Genomic DNA, 14,808 nt, shown 5'->3' with positions numbered 1-14,808 from the left:
CCAGCTTGATTTTGCAGAGTAGTAATAAGACAGCAAGTCTTAGAGATTGATTCTGTAAAAAGAACTGAAGGGATAAAAATATTCAAGTAGCTACCAAACAGTCCCATTTAGCAAGGTGGTATATACTTTCTCTCTCTGCAGAGCTGGTGATGTTCTAACTGGCCAGGTGTAGCCCTGTAGGCATATCTATACAAATGGGGCTTGGAGAGAAAATGAAGGGAATATTTCTGTTATGACTCCTGCATTACATTAGAGGGCACACTGCTACCAAGTTACAAGCTTTGCTATGCCTAGGATGCAGTTTATTGCCTTAACTTCGTTTTTTCAGCAGTTAAATGATGGAGTTAATCCTGTGGAGAAGACTGAGTTTACCTGCCTTATTTTAAGCTTGCGGTCTAATTGTTCACAGTGAACAGCAGTGAATTTGGGTCTCTTAATTGGCGACGCTGAATTTTAGGCTCCTGCTAAATGAATTTATTTGTGTCTCCCAGTATTATTTTGTTTAAAAAGAGAGACCAAGGTGGAGTTAATCTAGGATAACCTTTCACAAAATGTGTTCCATAGAATGTAGTTTTATAGGTCATCACTTGAAAAATGAAAAAATGGTCTGTACTCAGGTAAGTTTAGAAAACCCTGGGCTGCAACGTCCTTTCATTTTCTTGATCGTTAAGACTGTAACATGCTACTATGCTTTGAATGCACTCAAGGAGTACATAGGATGCAACATTTCCCAGTAGAACCCTCCTCACATGGAGCATCACTTAGGGCTCCTTTTCCATAGGATGCCAGTCAGGGAAGTAGCAAACTCAGATGCCAACTGAGTAGACAGCTAACATGCATGAGTGAAGGAAGCTGGTAGAATACAATGTGAAGATACCATACAGATATGGTAAACGGAAGAATTCATGCCCTATCTCCAGGGGAAAGGCCCTGCTCAGTTGTTTCAAAAGATTATCTCCATTAAGAGAGAGCAAGCCCTTGTTGATAGAACTTCTCATCTTTTTATCAAATGCCAAAAATCTGGGGTTTTGTGAAATCTTCCTATTTTAAAAACTTAGTAACCAAGTCAGGTTTTTAAAAAACATGCCAGATGAAACAGGTCCCAGTTCAGTCTAGAGCTGCCCATGTGCTGCTGCTTCAGCTCACCGGTCTGGAATGGGAGCGGACTTTAGTGCAAGCCTAGGGTGCCTCACTCCTCTTCCTGAGGTCTTTGGTAGGAGGCCCACTCCCCCTCTCCACCCTCCACTCCCCCACCCCCTCCCACGCCTCCCCCACCCCCGTCCCCCACCCCAGTCAGACTGCCCCGGCTCCTGTCCTCCAGTTCTGAGCCCATCCCTGCCGAGCTAGAAGGGGGAAGTGGCACTCCCAAAGCTTTCTGTTGTTTCTGCCGGTTTCTGCTCAAATGATGGGACTAATTATATACCTCTGAATTTTCTTCCTGATTACTGCTAGCCTCGTTCTGTCCTGAAAATGAGTAAAATGGGCAGCGAGGTAAACGGAGTGAAAGGCAGGTGAATGCCTGAGGCCCGTCTTGCTGCAGAGAATGACACGGCCTCCAGTCAGAGGCTGGGTGTTTGCATTAGTCCAGCCAGCACCACAGTCTGGGCGGTTTCCACGACAGAAATGGATTTTCACACAGTTCTGGAGGCTACAGGATCCAAAAACAAGGTGTCGGGAGACTGGGTTTCTCCCGCGGCCCCTCTCCTTGCCTTGCAGATGGCCACCTTCTCCCTCTGCCTTAACAGGGTCTTTGCCCACCTTTCGTGCCTCTGTACCCAAATTTCTGCCTATAAGGTCCGATCGGATGAGGGCCCACCCGAAAGGCCTCCTTTTAAGGTACCCCCCTCTTTCAAGGCCCTGGCTCCAGATACAATCCCACTCCAAGCACCGGGGATGAGGGCTTGAGTTCATGGATCTGAGAGGTACACGTGCAGCCCAGAACAGTGTTGATGACTCCGCTGTGTCTCCCTCCCCTCCGGCTTTTCGCCCCCCCCCCCCTTCCCTTCCCTTCCCTTCCCTTCCAGCAGGGCTCCGTGCAGTCTTTCACCCCCTCTCCGGTGGAGTACCACTCCCCAGGACTGATCTCCAACTCGCCCGTCCTGTCGGGCAGCTACAGCAGTGGGATTTCTTCTCTCAGTCGGTGTAGCACCTCGGAAACCTCAGGCTTCGAAAATCAGGTGAACGAACAGTCGGCGCCGGGGGCGGGGCCGGCGCCGAGCTACAGCGGGTCGGAGGAGCCGGGGCGCAAGGAGAGCAAAACGCCGCCGCCCTACAGCGTGTACGAGCGGACTCTGCGGCGGCCGGTCCCGCTACCTCACAGCCTCTCCATCCCGGTCACGGCCGAGCCGCCCGCGCTGCCCCCCAAGCCGCTGGCGGCGCGGCCCGGCCACCTGGAGAACGGGACCCGGAGGACTGAGCCCGGCCCGCGACCCCGGCCCCTGCCCCGCAAGGTCTCGCAGTTGTGAGTCCCTTTGCAGGTCCCCGGCGACGACGAGTCCTGGCCGTTTACAAGAGAATAGGCAGTATGACGAGGAGACGTTTAGTGTAGGCACTTTAATAACTTACTCAGATTTGTCTTTCAATGAATGGAATTAAAACTTGCTTATTAATATGTTGCACAATATTAAAAGTTACTGATCTCAAACGCCAGACGTTACATGAAGTATGGCTGACTTTCCTTACAATGTCTCTCGTTTGAAAGTGGTAAATAGTGTTAAAGACTTCTTTGGTATCTTTTTACGTTCACTTTTATATAGTTTCATCTTAAAGCCAATAGGATATTGTTGAACACTATGGCGCGTGATGTTGTTGTATACTTTTTACTGAATACTTGATACTCCGAGAAAGCTTACTAAGTCAATGCACAGCCTAACACAATGGTCCTTACTTTAGAAGACTTCTGTAAATAAGGGGAGATTTCTGGCCCTTTCCGTGAACAGACTGATCAGTGCACATTAGCAGAACTACAAGTTAAAGCAGGCTACTTAGACAATATACTTAAGAGGTTGCAAGGAGTAGGGCTGCAAATTATTTTGTTCTTGAAACAAAATAATTCTTTAAGGTTGCTTTTGACATTTGACCACTGTCTACTTTCTTAAAACTCTGCTTTGTGAATCGGTTGGTAAATCCTCTAGTACCCTGACATCATGGTATCTACTGTATTTCTTCTCAAGGTGCAATTTACTTTCAGAGTTCCAATCGGCTAGATTAAGCAAAAGACCCCGGGAGAAATGTTTACTTGAATCTTGTGCTTCCGTACTTAATAGTTTCCTCTGCAGCATTTGTCACTGAAGAGCAGGTGTTCACGTGTTAAATAGGCACAAATTAATGTGTCCCATTAACAAGAATTCAGGAATCAATACAGGACAGTATTAAATCAATAGCGTAAACGAAGAAAAAAACCTTAGAGAAAATATATTAGCATGATTAAATGGCAAAAGGACTTTTAAAAGGTAAGGGCATTAACTTTCAACCCTGCACCAAATAGAAAATTCTTCACAACTCTCCAAGCTTCTACCGGAGCTTGGTTTCTTGGCTGATCCTGTTTTTTTGAAGGGTAAGATGGCTGTAGACCTCTCTGGCTTGAGTATTGCTACGCAGCATCTCAGATCTAGAGAGGGATGCTTATGCCTCAGTTGCGGGAGAGGGGGAAAAAGCACCTTGTTTGTAGTAATGTATTTTGTATCTTTGATTTTTTCTTTTACTGACTGTTTATAACACCCAATTGACAATAAATATGAACTGTATTTTAAATCCTACTGTTAAATATTTTCCCTCTTTTGTTGGGAAGCTCATTTTAGTTTAACCGTGTTTGTTTTTGTTGATAGCTTACCTGGAAGGCAGTGACCACTTTTTATATTCTCTTAATGAAACCATTCAGCAGGTATACGCTGTTGAGGCTGGTTACAGAGGTTTTCTATAATAAATGTTCAAGTATTTTTGTACATAACTGGTTAATTTTAATAAGAGATACCATTATGTGTAAAAAAAAGTAAAAATAAAAGCAAACAGTTGTGGATGCAGTATGATTGTTATAATTATGCCAAATACTTTATGTATGGAAAAAGAATATTTGTACATATGTGCTTTTAACAATAATTCTGCCATATTGACTTTACAATTTTGAATGTCAGAAAAATTAATATATGTTAAAATATTTATGTTTAGTGGAAGTATTCATTATTGAGAAAAGGAACATATGAATTTTAGCTTTGTATCTTACAAGTTTTGCAGTCGGAAATTTCTGGAACTAGCTTCTGCTTTTGATGATAACACTTTGTGTTTGTAATCACATTCTTAAAAATATACACACACACACACATAGGAAGCTCCATATTCCTGTTGCTTTAAAGAAGTAAAGCCTTCCATTTAAATAAGTTGACATGCATAAGGTAACAAAGCTTCTCTGATTTCCTTTTCCTTTGTAATTTAATAGATTGTTGACTAGTGCTTGGGCACTGTATAAATCAGTGTTATTTGCTCTTGACGCCATTTTTTTTTTTAAAAAGTTTTTTGGCAATGAAGAGTTCAATTTATCATGTGTGTGTATTTCTGAAGCAGCTATATAGAACATTTCAAAAGATTCTGTTAGCTCAGATGTTCCCCATGTTGGTTGCTGCTGAATGGTAAATATTTAATAAAATTACCTGATTAATCTTAATATAACTGTCTTTATTCCTGTTATCAGTGTGTCTTTACCTGGAACAGAAGCTGTGTAAATCTCTTGGTCACATCGTAGTGAAATTGTTAGACTCCTTTGTTGATAGATTCTGTTTTGGTTTGTCTTGCCTTGGTTGATGCCCTTCTCCTGACAAAGCTTATTTATGCCTTAGAGAAAAAAAATTGAAAAGGTAATGGTATTGGTTACTACCAGTAGAGAAGTAAGACTTACTTGGGTGGTGGACTCTTAATTAACCTAACCAGAGCCGTTTTAAAAAATCAAGTCACTGGGGCACCTGGGTGGCTCAGTCAAGTTGAGCGTCCAACTCTTGGTTTCGGCTCAGGTCATGGTCTTGGCGTCCTGAGATCCAGCCCCCCACCCCCACCCCCGTTGGGCTCCATGCTGGGCATGGAACCTGCTTGGGATTCTCACTTTCCCTTACCCTCTGCCCCTCCCCACCCCTTTTACCCCACCCCCATGTTGGTGTGCGTGTGCACACGCTCTCTCAAAAAAATATTAAAACCATCCAGGTTTGTTTACATTGGAAAACTTGACACAAGACAGATAACTGCCAGGCATACAAAGAAAACTGCCTTTGTCAGCTCTGACAAACTCTATCCGCACGCAGGCCAGCTTTTCTCCCTGATTTTCATAAAAAGATGGGAGACATATTTGACAAACACTGGAAAACTCATCGACTACAAGATTTCTGTTAACAGAACCTGGCGTTTAATTTTGTGAGATGTGTCTGTGCTGTGTTAGGTTTACAACATTTTATGTAACTCAGTGTTAAGCAAGCCATTGTCTAAAGCCTCCATCCCATTAACTACCAAAAGCCATTTAAAGGCCATAGTCAATGTCCTCCTGATTGTTTCTCAACATTAAGTGATTTTAGAGCATTTTTGGATCATTTTCATTACAACAGAGCCCATAAGTATTTCGATTCTACAAGCGTAATTACAATATGAATAGCTCTGCTTCCTACCTAAGTAGTCTTCTCTCTGGATTGTTATTGATTGTTCTACAAAACACAACAAAGAGAGTAACAAGTTGCACAGCTTTGCCTTTATTTGATCTTTACATATTAAAACGTGGCCGTACCAAAATGAATTCTTACTGATGATTGAAATAAGCCATGCCCTCATTACATAAGAGTATCGTAAAAAAGACTTGAAAAATTGACCAAATTCCAATCCCCTAACATAACTATTATTATTTTTACACATCCCTTTCAATTTTTTTCTACATTGGTGAGTATGGTTCCCCAAGTATCACCAACATAACCTGTGGCTAATATAGGGCTGACTCATTGCCACTAGTGAGAGCTCCACACCTCTATAGAGCTTTGGTCACGTCTCAGGGAGGGAAGGGCAAGATCCGATTTTACGGAAATTTTGGAGTTTTGTTTAAGGTGGGACTTTCAATGAGCAGGCATTAAGACTGGGTAAACATGATATAATTGTTCAGATTTGATGGAAATAGCAAGGCGAGAATTTTGGGTTGAGGGGTTCAAAAAGTCTTAGGATATAACTGTCAGTTGATGCTTTCTGATAATTTGATAAGATCTGTTGAGAAGTTCCTATCATGAACAATAAAGTTATTTGCCTCTCCAAGAGATGCGGTGTAGAGTAAACTTACGCTAATGAACATTGGAATATGGAGTCCTATTCATGCAAACAACAGCTGTATGGGGTAGATTGTTTCAGTTCTCAATGTGTATGTTTTATATAGTTATAATCACAGTAAACCTGGACAAATTATCCTTATTTTATCTTTATTTGTAGTATGTATTTGTATATAACATATATGTAAAGGCCAGGTATATATTCCATAATTCATTGAGCCATTCCCCTGTTAATTGACATTATATTGTTTCCAAGCTCTTGCTCCTACAAATAATACCACTTTGACTCTTCTTACATACAACTTTTCCCATGTTCAGATTACTTCCTTACAATGTATCCCTACACTGAAATTGCAAAGGCAGAGGAATGATGATTTTTATCATTCTTTTGTATATTGGCAAATCTGTTCCCAAAAGTGTTGTACCAATCTTAATGCCACCAGCCTTAATGCCACCAGCAATATCTTTACGAAACTGGCTATTGATGCAGTATTTTGTGCTATGTGGGAAGAAAATATTGCTGCCTTACCCAAAATTTGAGAAAATGTTAATAAGTCTTTTACAGAATCTTGTGCTAAGGAAATTGATATCCTTACAAAGGAAATGAAAAAGAGAGATGAGAAGACAGAAAAGTAACAAGCTAATGCTGATACTCACATGGCACCTACTGAAAATACTTCATCCCAGAGAAGAGATGGCTAGGAACATCCTCTGTATCAAAAGCTAGAAAACCCTTAGCATTCTCTACACAAGTACAACCTCACTTATCCAGAGTTTACCCCTGTCATTCACAATCAGTGAAGGAATCCAAAACCTAGAAGTGAGGACAATGACCTGACCAGCTGTAGTCAACCCCACAGTCTCCTGAGTGAACTGTTGTTCCCAAGAAGATGAGGCTGATAAAAAGTCTGGTGTGTTTGAACTTTAATGAAGAATAAGTCCTTACTTTTTGTTGAGTGTTGAGAGATGGAGGACATGGGTTTCTAGAAAGCTATGCAAGTGAAAAAAAACATGAAGTTAATTCCAGAGAACAAAAAAATTTTGTAAAAGTAAATGTAATTATATAGTACACTGTGTGGATCGCTACCTATAATATTTACATAGTCATGGAAAAGTAAAACATATATTGATCTAATTCCAAATTATAATATAATTAGACTGGAAGGACAAGGGTGAGGAAGGAATTTGTATGCACAGAGAATAAAAGAAATTCTCATTTTCTATAATGGGATGTCAGTAGTGAAGGGGAGGAAGAAATTTTCCTTAGTCCAAGGTTCTGTTCTGTTCTAGCTGGGCTAAGAATTAAGTCTACGTGAGACATAAAATGTCATTTTCTCTATGATCCAAAAGTTTACTCCCAAAAATAGTGTAAGAGAGCAAAGACCACCGTTGCACAGGTGGTGAGAATATATGGAATCTCCAGTCTCCCACAAATGGGAGACACCTCCAGGCACAGACTTGCTAATCTGTGACACTAGGCAGGCAGTACTGGAATGGGACTTGGCCAGCACTAATAAGCAACAAAGGTTGAGACAACAAAGGTCCCTTGTGGGCTGGGACCTCTTAGATTCCTGAACGCTGGCAGGGCTGGACAAAGAGAGTGCTGCTTAATAATATATGTCTCAGATCCCCATTCTAGTTGGCCACCAAGGTGCATCCTGGTAAGGGCACCCTCCCCAGTGGTGAAGACCACAGGGAATATTCTCACTAATCACAAACTCAAGCTCTTTGACACAGAACAAGACAAAAAGGAAAAAACCTCATCCTATTTCTCTTATGTGCACATTAACAACTTTAGCTCAGCCTTGGATCTCTTGGAGGCATGCTAATACCTAGGAGGGATGTGCCACAGGTTAGAGATTGTGTGTTTTATAGTATATTTCATCACACTGGACTTTTTTTTGAGGTTTCCGGGTGACCTAGTGTCAATCTAATCCATTCCGTGACCAACTTATCCTAACATGAGAGCCTTTGGGTCAGGTGGTGAATGTTCTAACAGCTTTTAAGTGCTCGACTCATGCCCACCAACTCGGTAGCTTTAGCTTCCAACACGTCCCATAGCAATAGCCTTTACCTCATATGCACATTAATCCAAAACAAAGTTTGTCTAAACAGACACTGGTCTGATGAGAATCATTGAATTCACCTGTCTGTGAAGCCAGTCTGAACAGTTGACTTATGGTCCATGCCTGCATTCTGCCCTGTGGTGGGTTTGGTTTCGTTTTTGTTTTTGTTTTAATGACAAATGGCATAAAAGACAAGCAAAGAAAAACAAAGACCATCTCTGGGAGGAAATCGATCAGTAACCCAAGAGTACTCTACAAAATTTTTACCAAGAGTCCTTAAGCCCGAGGAACTAGTTCCAGTACTTTATCTGCTCAGTTTAGAGAGAATAAAAATCTCACCCCTCTCCTCCATCTGACCCCACAGACAGAGATTTCAGGAGGCTGACATAAGAAGTCTTACCTTCTGGTTTTATATCATAGGTTCCAAGATCTCAGAGCAGCAGAATCTTCAGAGCCAATGTCCAGTGGAAGTTTATTCTGCTGTGTCAAGTGAAGGGGAGGAAGAAATTTTTCTTGCTCCAGAGTTCTTCTAGCTGGGCTAAGAATTAAATTTACATGAGATAGATAAACAGGAGAAAATAAACCAGTTTTATTACATGAGCATGGAAGCCAATTATGCAATTGAGACCTAAAGAATGTCCAATGCAGGCAGCCTTTATACATTTTAGACAGAGACAATAAATCCATGAGGAATTGACAGGACAAAGAAAACTTAACTTTGGGACCTTCAATTGGTAAGGAATTCTAAATGGAATTTGGGCTGGGTAGTAAATTAGTAAAAAGGAACAAGCGTTGTTTATACAGCCTTCTTGGCTCTAAATTTCCTATCTTTGGTGATAAGGATGTCTCTTTAACTCCTGGTACAGGAAGGGTACCTTTCACATGGGAGATTTATTTGCGGCTTTCAGGGGAACAGAGGAGGGTCTGAATGTCCTTCTCACTGTCTCTTAAATAAGTTTTATTTAAGGAACTCAATATGCCAAAGTAGCACATTTTGGGCAGCCTGCCCTTGATCCCTGTAATAGATATATGCTCAAAATTTAAAGACAGTCAAAAAAATAGGAGGGATGGGGTGGCTGGGCGATAGACATTGGGGAGGGTATGTGCTATGGTGAGCACTGTGAATTGTGTAGGACTATTGAATCACAGACCTGTACCTCTGAAATAAATAATACGTTATATGTTTAAAAAAAAAAAAAGCAGGAGGGGAAGAATGAAGGGGGGGAAATCGGAGGGGGAGATGAACCATGAGAGACTGTGGACTCTCAGAAACAAACTGAGGGTTTAAGAGGGGAGGGGGTTGGGGGGATGGGTTAGCCTGGTGATGCGTATTAAAGAGGGCATGTACTGAATGGAGCACTGGGTGTTATACGCAAACAATGAATCATGGAAACACTACATCAAAAACCAATGATGTAATGTATGGTGATTAACATAATAAAAAATATATATATATAAAAATAAATTTTGAAGAAAGGCAAAAAAATAAAAAAACACAGTCAAAAGATAGCAATTTAAGATACTTTCTTATTTAGAGATGTCAGGGCAAATAGTAAGAAATAACTTATTTTTTTTTAAAGATTTTATTTATTTATTTGAGAGAGAGAGAGCACATGAGAGGGGGTAGGGTCAGAGGGCGAAGCAGACTCCCTGCTGAGCAGGGAGCCCGATGCGGGACTCGATCCAGGGACTCCAGGATCATGACCTGAGCCGAAGGCAGTCGCTTAACCAACTGAGCCACCCAGGCACCCAAGAAATAACTTTTAAAATTGAAACAATTGTCTTTGAGGAGTGACTATGGCTGGGAACAGAAATACCATCTCCTTTCACCAGTGGCTTTGTAGAATTATATACATATATGACTCATACATTTTTAAGAGACTGAAAAAAATATATTCTAAAACATTCAGATACCACCACACTGGTTTCATATTCCCTGGCTGATTTTTTTTCCCCTCCTTTCTAGGACATTGCTGATGAGGATCTAGAACTCTTTGAGAAGCCCATACGGAGTTTGCAACCAGGTGTCTACTTAAAGGAATATGGCGGCAGGTAGCAGGAAGTGAAGGGGAAGAGTTTCTGGACCCATCTGAAACTCTTCCTGGAGCAGAAGTGACTGGCAGGAACACAAACACATTTTAAGCACGTTCATTAAGTCATTTGCAATAGGTTTCGAGCCCCGGCTCCTCTTTATTTTTCTTCCAGGGCAGCACCAAGCAGCCAACGGCAACAATTTTTAGACAGGATCCTGAAAGGACTCTACAACTTTTACCACTTTACAGGTTCCTGTTGTGTCCGTTATGTGGGTTTGTTCATTCTGTTAAAAGCACACATAGGTCTGGGTGTAAGTTACTTGAGAACAACAGTCAACAGTCCCAGGTTATTTCCCTCCAAGAGGGGAAAAAAACCAGTAAATACACAGTGAGTGTTAAGTGGGCTTCAGGTGGATAGCGAAGAAGTTTGGTCAGGGGGCTGGTCCCCTGTTACACCCATTGTCCTTGCCCTCACGGTAGTTCAAACTCTTGCCTGACCACCCACAGCCTACCTGAATCCTTATTCCCAACCCAGGGGAAGAGAAGTTCTCATCAGGATCAAGCTCCCCACCCAGGAGCTGATCCTGTCTCACCTCCAAACCCTTCCTTACCCGTGAGGAAGTGAGAGGGAATCTGGTAGTGACCTTTGACCCCATTTATCACAGTGATCTGATGCCTGGGCCTGAAAGCAGAAACAAACACAACTAAACACTATACCCCGGACAGCCGGAGAACTTTCCTTTTCTGTCTTTCTCACCTTTTTATTCCTTTTGGTAAGGCAACTTTCTAAGCCCAAGAATATACAAAAAGTTGGCCGACTTCACAGTAGTAAATTTCAAAACTTAAGTCAAAGAAAAATATAGTCAAGACAAAAGAACAGACAAAAAAACATTTGCGGGGGCACCTGGGTGGCTCAGTCATTGAGCATCTGCCTTCAGCTCAGGTCATGATCCCAGGTCCTGGGATCGAGCCCCGCATCGGGCTCCCTGCTCCGCGGGAAGCCTGCTTCTCCCTCTCCCACTCCCCCTGTGTTCCCTCTCTCGCTGTGTCTCTCTCTGTCAAATAAATAAAGATAAAATCTTAAAAAAAAAAAAATTTGCACTAAGTCTGACAATGTTATAAAGAATTCATACATACTGATTTAAAAAAATAACGAAGACACTGTTAAGAGGCACAAGTATCAGAAAGGAAAGGAGAAAATACATTAACAGGCAAATAAATAGGTAATTTATAAAAGATGAGAGGTAAACAAACATGGGAAATTAACAAAACAACTAATCAAAGAAAAATAAAACAATAAAGTAACATTTGTTCCTTATGGGATTAGCTACGTGTATAAAATGATAGCACTCAATTCTGGGAAGGATATAGTAAAAGTTGTATCCATTGGTACAGCTGGTGGCACTAAATTAGGATAACCTTTTCAAATACAATTTGTTAATATGGATCCAGAGTCTAAAAAATGGTCATGTCCTTTGAGCCATAACTTCATTACTGGAAATCTATGCTAAAAAAATATTTCAAAATGGGACACGCATATATGGAGAAACAGCAGGCAAAAATACCAAGTCATAGAAATATTAGTACAGAGACAGTTACATAAAATAGAACACATCCAATCAATGGAATGGTACACACTACTTTTTAAAATATTTTTGAAGACTGGTGACAAAGAGAAAACCATAATAGTGCATGAAATGAAAAAAAAAAAGGTTTAAAATATATGCACACTCTGATTACAGGAACTTATTTAATTTTTTTAAATTGAAATAGTTATAAATTGAAATATAGTTGACAATGTTACATTGGTTTCACGTGTGCAGCACAGTGATTCACTCTCCCTCTCTGTTACGCTATGTTCACCGCAGGTAGAGCCACCACCTGTTACAATACGGTGGACTATACCCCTGTGCTGTACCTTTTATTCCCATAACTGATTCATTCCATAACTGGATGCCTATATCTCCCTCTTCTCTTCACTCCTTTTTGCCCATCCGCCCCATGCCCCTCTCCTCTGGCAACCATCAGTTTGTTCTATGTATTTATGGGTCTGTTTCTTTTTTTGCTTTTTTAGTTTCCACATACAAGTGAAATCAGATGGTATTTATCTCTGTCTGACTTATTTCACTTAGCAATACACCCTCTGGGTCCATCCATGTTGTCGCAAATGGTAAGATTTTTTTTTTTTTTTATGGCTGAGTACTACTACATTGTGTATAGATAACACATCAGCTTTAACCATTCATATTTGGATTGACACCTAGGCTGCGTCCATATCTTGGCTATTATAAATAATGCTGCAATGAACATAGGGGTGCGTGTATCTTTTCAAATTAGTGTTTTTGTTTTCTTTGGGTAAAGACCCAGTAGCGGAGTTATCAGATTGTATGGCATTCCTATTTTTAAGTTTTTTGAGGAACCTCCGTACTGTCTTCCACAGTGGCTGCACCAATTCACATTCCCACCAACGGAACATTTTTTTAAGTGCGTACTTTTTAGCAATATACCAAACTGATAAAAGTTGTTTTAGGTAGTGAAGTTATGGATGACAATTTGTCTTTATTTTTATTTTTTCAATTTTTAACATTATTATTCGTAATTTAAAAAAAAAAAGAGAGAGAGAGAGATAAGAAAGCCAAGGAACAGCCAACTCTGAGTATTTTCTAAAAGTGGGAAAATCCTGGGCAAGAAGGCATGGACCTGGTAAGCTTTGCTAATCTTCTCAGAACTGAATGGGGTAGACTGCTCCTCCCACCCCAAGGAGTAGAGGCTTCCTCCCCTTAGTAGCTCTGGGGTCCCTGGGAATGGACTATCACTAGGACTGGTGGGGATGGGGTATGATGGAGTGGGGAGAAATAGAGCTGAGAGGTAAGAAAGGGGGTTGGCTCACAATGGAATGATACAGCTCCATAGGGTCAAAGAAAAAGGATAACAGCCGGAAGAATCAGAGAGAAAAGGATGAGTGTAAGCAGAGGGAGGCCAAGTGCTTGGGAAGAGGAGCCAGGGACCCAGAACAACAGACTAGAAACAGAAGGACAGTGCTTCGAGGCGTGTGCTTGGGAAAAGTGGAAAACATGCAGGCATAGACTGAGGGGTTTTCCTGAATGCCAACATTGCTCTGTTAGAAAGTTTTCTTGCACATTTTTCATGAAAAGAGAGACAAGAACAAGAAGGTATAGTTATCTACATTGGCTTAGATTTCCCACTTAGTCTCTCTTTGAGGGTGTTGCCATGTTCTGTGTTTTTGTACAGTTAGGGATAGCGAATGCCAAAGTCATCCCAAGTATCTTTTTTTTTAATTTTTTAAAAAATATTTTATTTATTTATTAAGAGAGAGAGAGCATGAGCAGGGAGAGGGAGAAACAGACTCCCCACAGAGCAGGGAGCCTGAAGCGAAACTCGATCCCAGGACCCTGCGATCATGACCTGAGCCGAAGGCAGACGCTTAACAGCTGAGCCACCCAGGCGCCCCCATCTCTAGGATCTTTACTTGCACAAGTAAAACAACCTTACACCTCTCTCCCGCCTCCCCTTCCCCCCAACCCTTGTCCTGTTTCATGAAACCCCCAGGTCTGGGAAGCAAAGTAGAGGCCGCAGCCCCACCTCTGGCTGGTGCATGGTGTGGGTGGGGGACTGGGGCCCAGGGTGGTCCAGTACTCGAGGAAATGAGATGGGACAATTACAGAAACTAGAGTGATACTCTTCGATGCAAGAGTCAAACCATTTTAGAGGAATGAGTGGAGCAGTTACCACCCTGGCCTCCAGTATTTAGTAGGATGCAATTACTTAGTAATCATATTTTGTAATTTAGTACATTTCAACCTGTTTTACTCCTCCTTCTCTATCTCCACCATGCTTAGCTGTGATTTCACAAACTTTTTAAGGCTAAAGCCCTGGAGTTCATTTTGAGCCTTGAGTGTTTGATTGCTGTAGAATTCAAGTTGACAGTACCTGAGCAAGCTGAGGAGTGGGTAATGGCTTTTCTTTTCTCCCGTATTCCTGTTACTGGCTTTTAAAGAATATTCCTACATCCTTTAACCGGGTAGAAGGCTGCATGTTATTCAGACAATTTGTTCAAGTTAGATACATAAAATATTAGAAACACAGTGAAGAAAGGAACAGACGGGTGAAGAGTGGGGGCTGGGTGGGAACAGCAAAAGTGCATTTAGTTGAGGTGCTGAAATGGTCTTTGGCCTCTTACCAGTTAGCTACGCCCACTGGCTGCCTCAGCCAAGACTATCCCCTGTCTGTCACCTGTGAGTGAAACGTGACATGCAGCCATCACCTTCAACTGTCTGTAAGCAGTGTGCGGAGGTGGCTAATTCTCTTATCTGGCCCTTTTTCAGGGGCTGATAACATTAGGAGAACAAGTCCCTGTCCCTCCCCTTAGTAGTTTATCAAGACTAGATTTGGGTCATTAAAAAA

At 41.6% G+C, this 14,808-nt stretch overlaps 1 protein-coding gene across 10 annotated transcripts in view; it reads left to right on the top strand.

Annotated features, from left to right (window-relative positions):
- DOCK4 (dedicator of cytokinesis 4) overlaps nt 1–4,654 on the top strand; it is a 428,555-nt gene extending 423,901 nt beyond the window's left edge. For 5 of the 10 annotated variants that reach the window (XM_027573302.2, XM_027573297.2, XM_027573299.2 and 2 more), the window contains one exon: nt 2,025–4,654. In XM_027573302.2, the coding sequence (XP_027429103.1) occupies nt 2,025–2,465 (441 nt within the window). In that variant the 3' untranslated portion in view covers nt 2,466–4,654. The remainder of the gene's footprint in view (nt 1–2,024) is intronic. The other 5 variants (XM_027573300.2, XM_027573305.2, XM_027573298.2 and 2 more) reach the window with 3 other exon arrangements.
- Nucleotides 4,655–14,808: the final 10,154 nt, after the last annotated feature.

This window comes from Zalophus californianus, chromosome 12 (assembly GCF_009762305.2).
Source record: "Zalophus californianus isolate mZalCal1 chromosome 12, mZalCal1.pri.v2, whole genome shotgun sequence".
NCBI lineage: Eukaryota > Metazoa > Chordata > Mammalia > Carnivora > Otariidae > Zalophus > Zalophus californianus.
The sequence above is the reverse complement of the archived record's forward strand: the minus strand, read 5'-3'. Positions and strand labels throughout refer to the sequence as shown.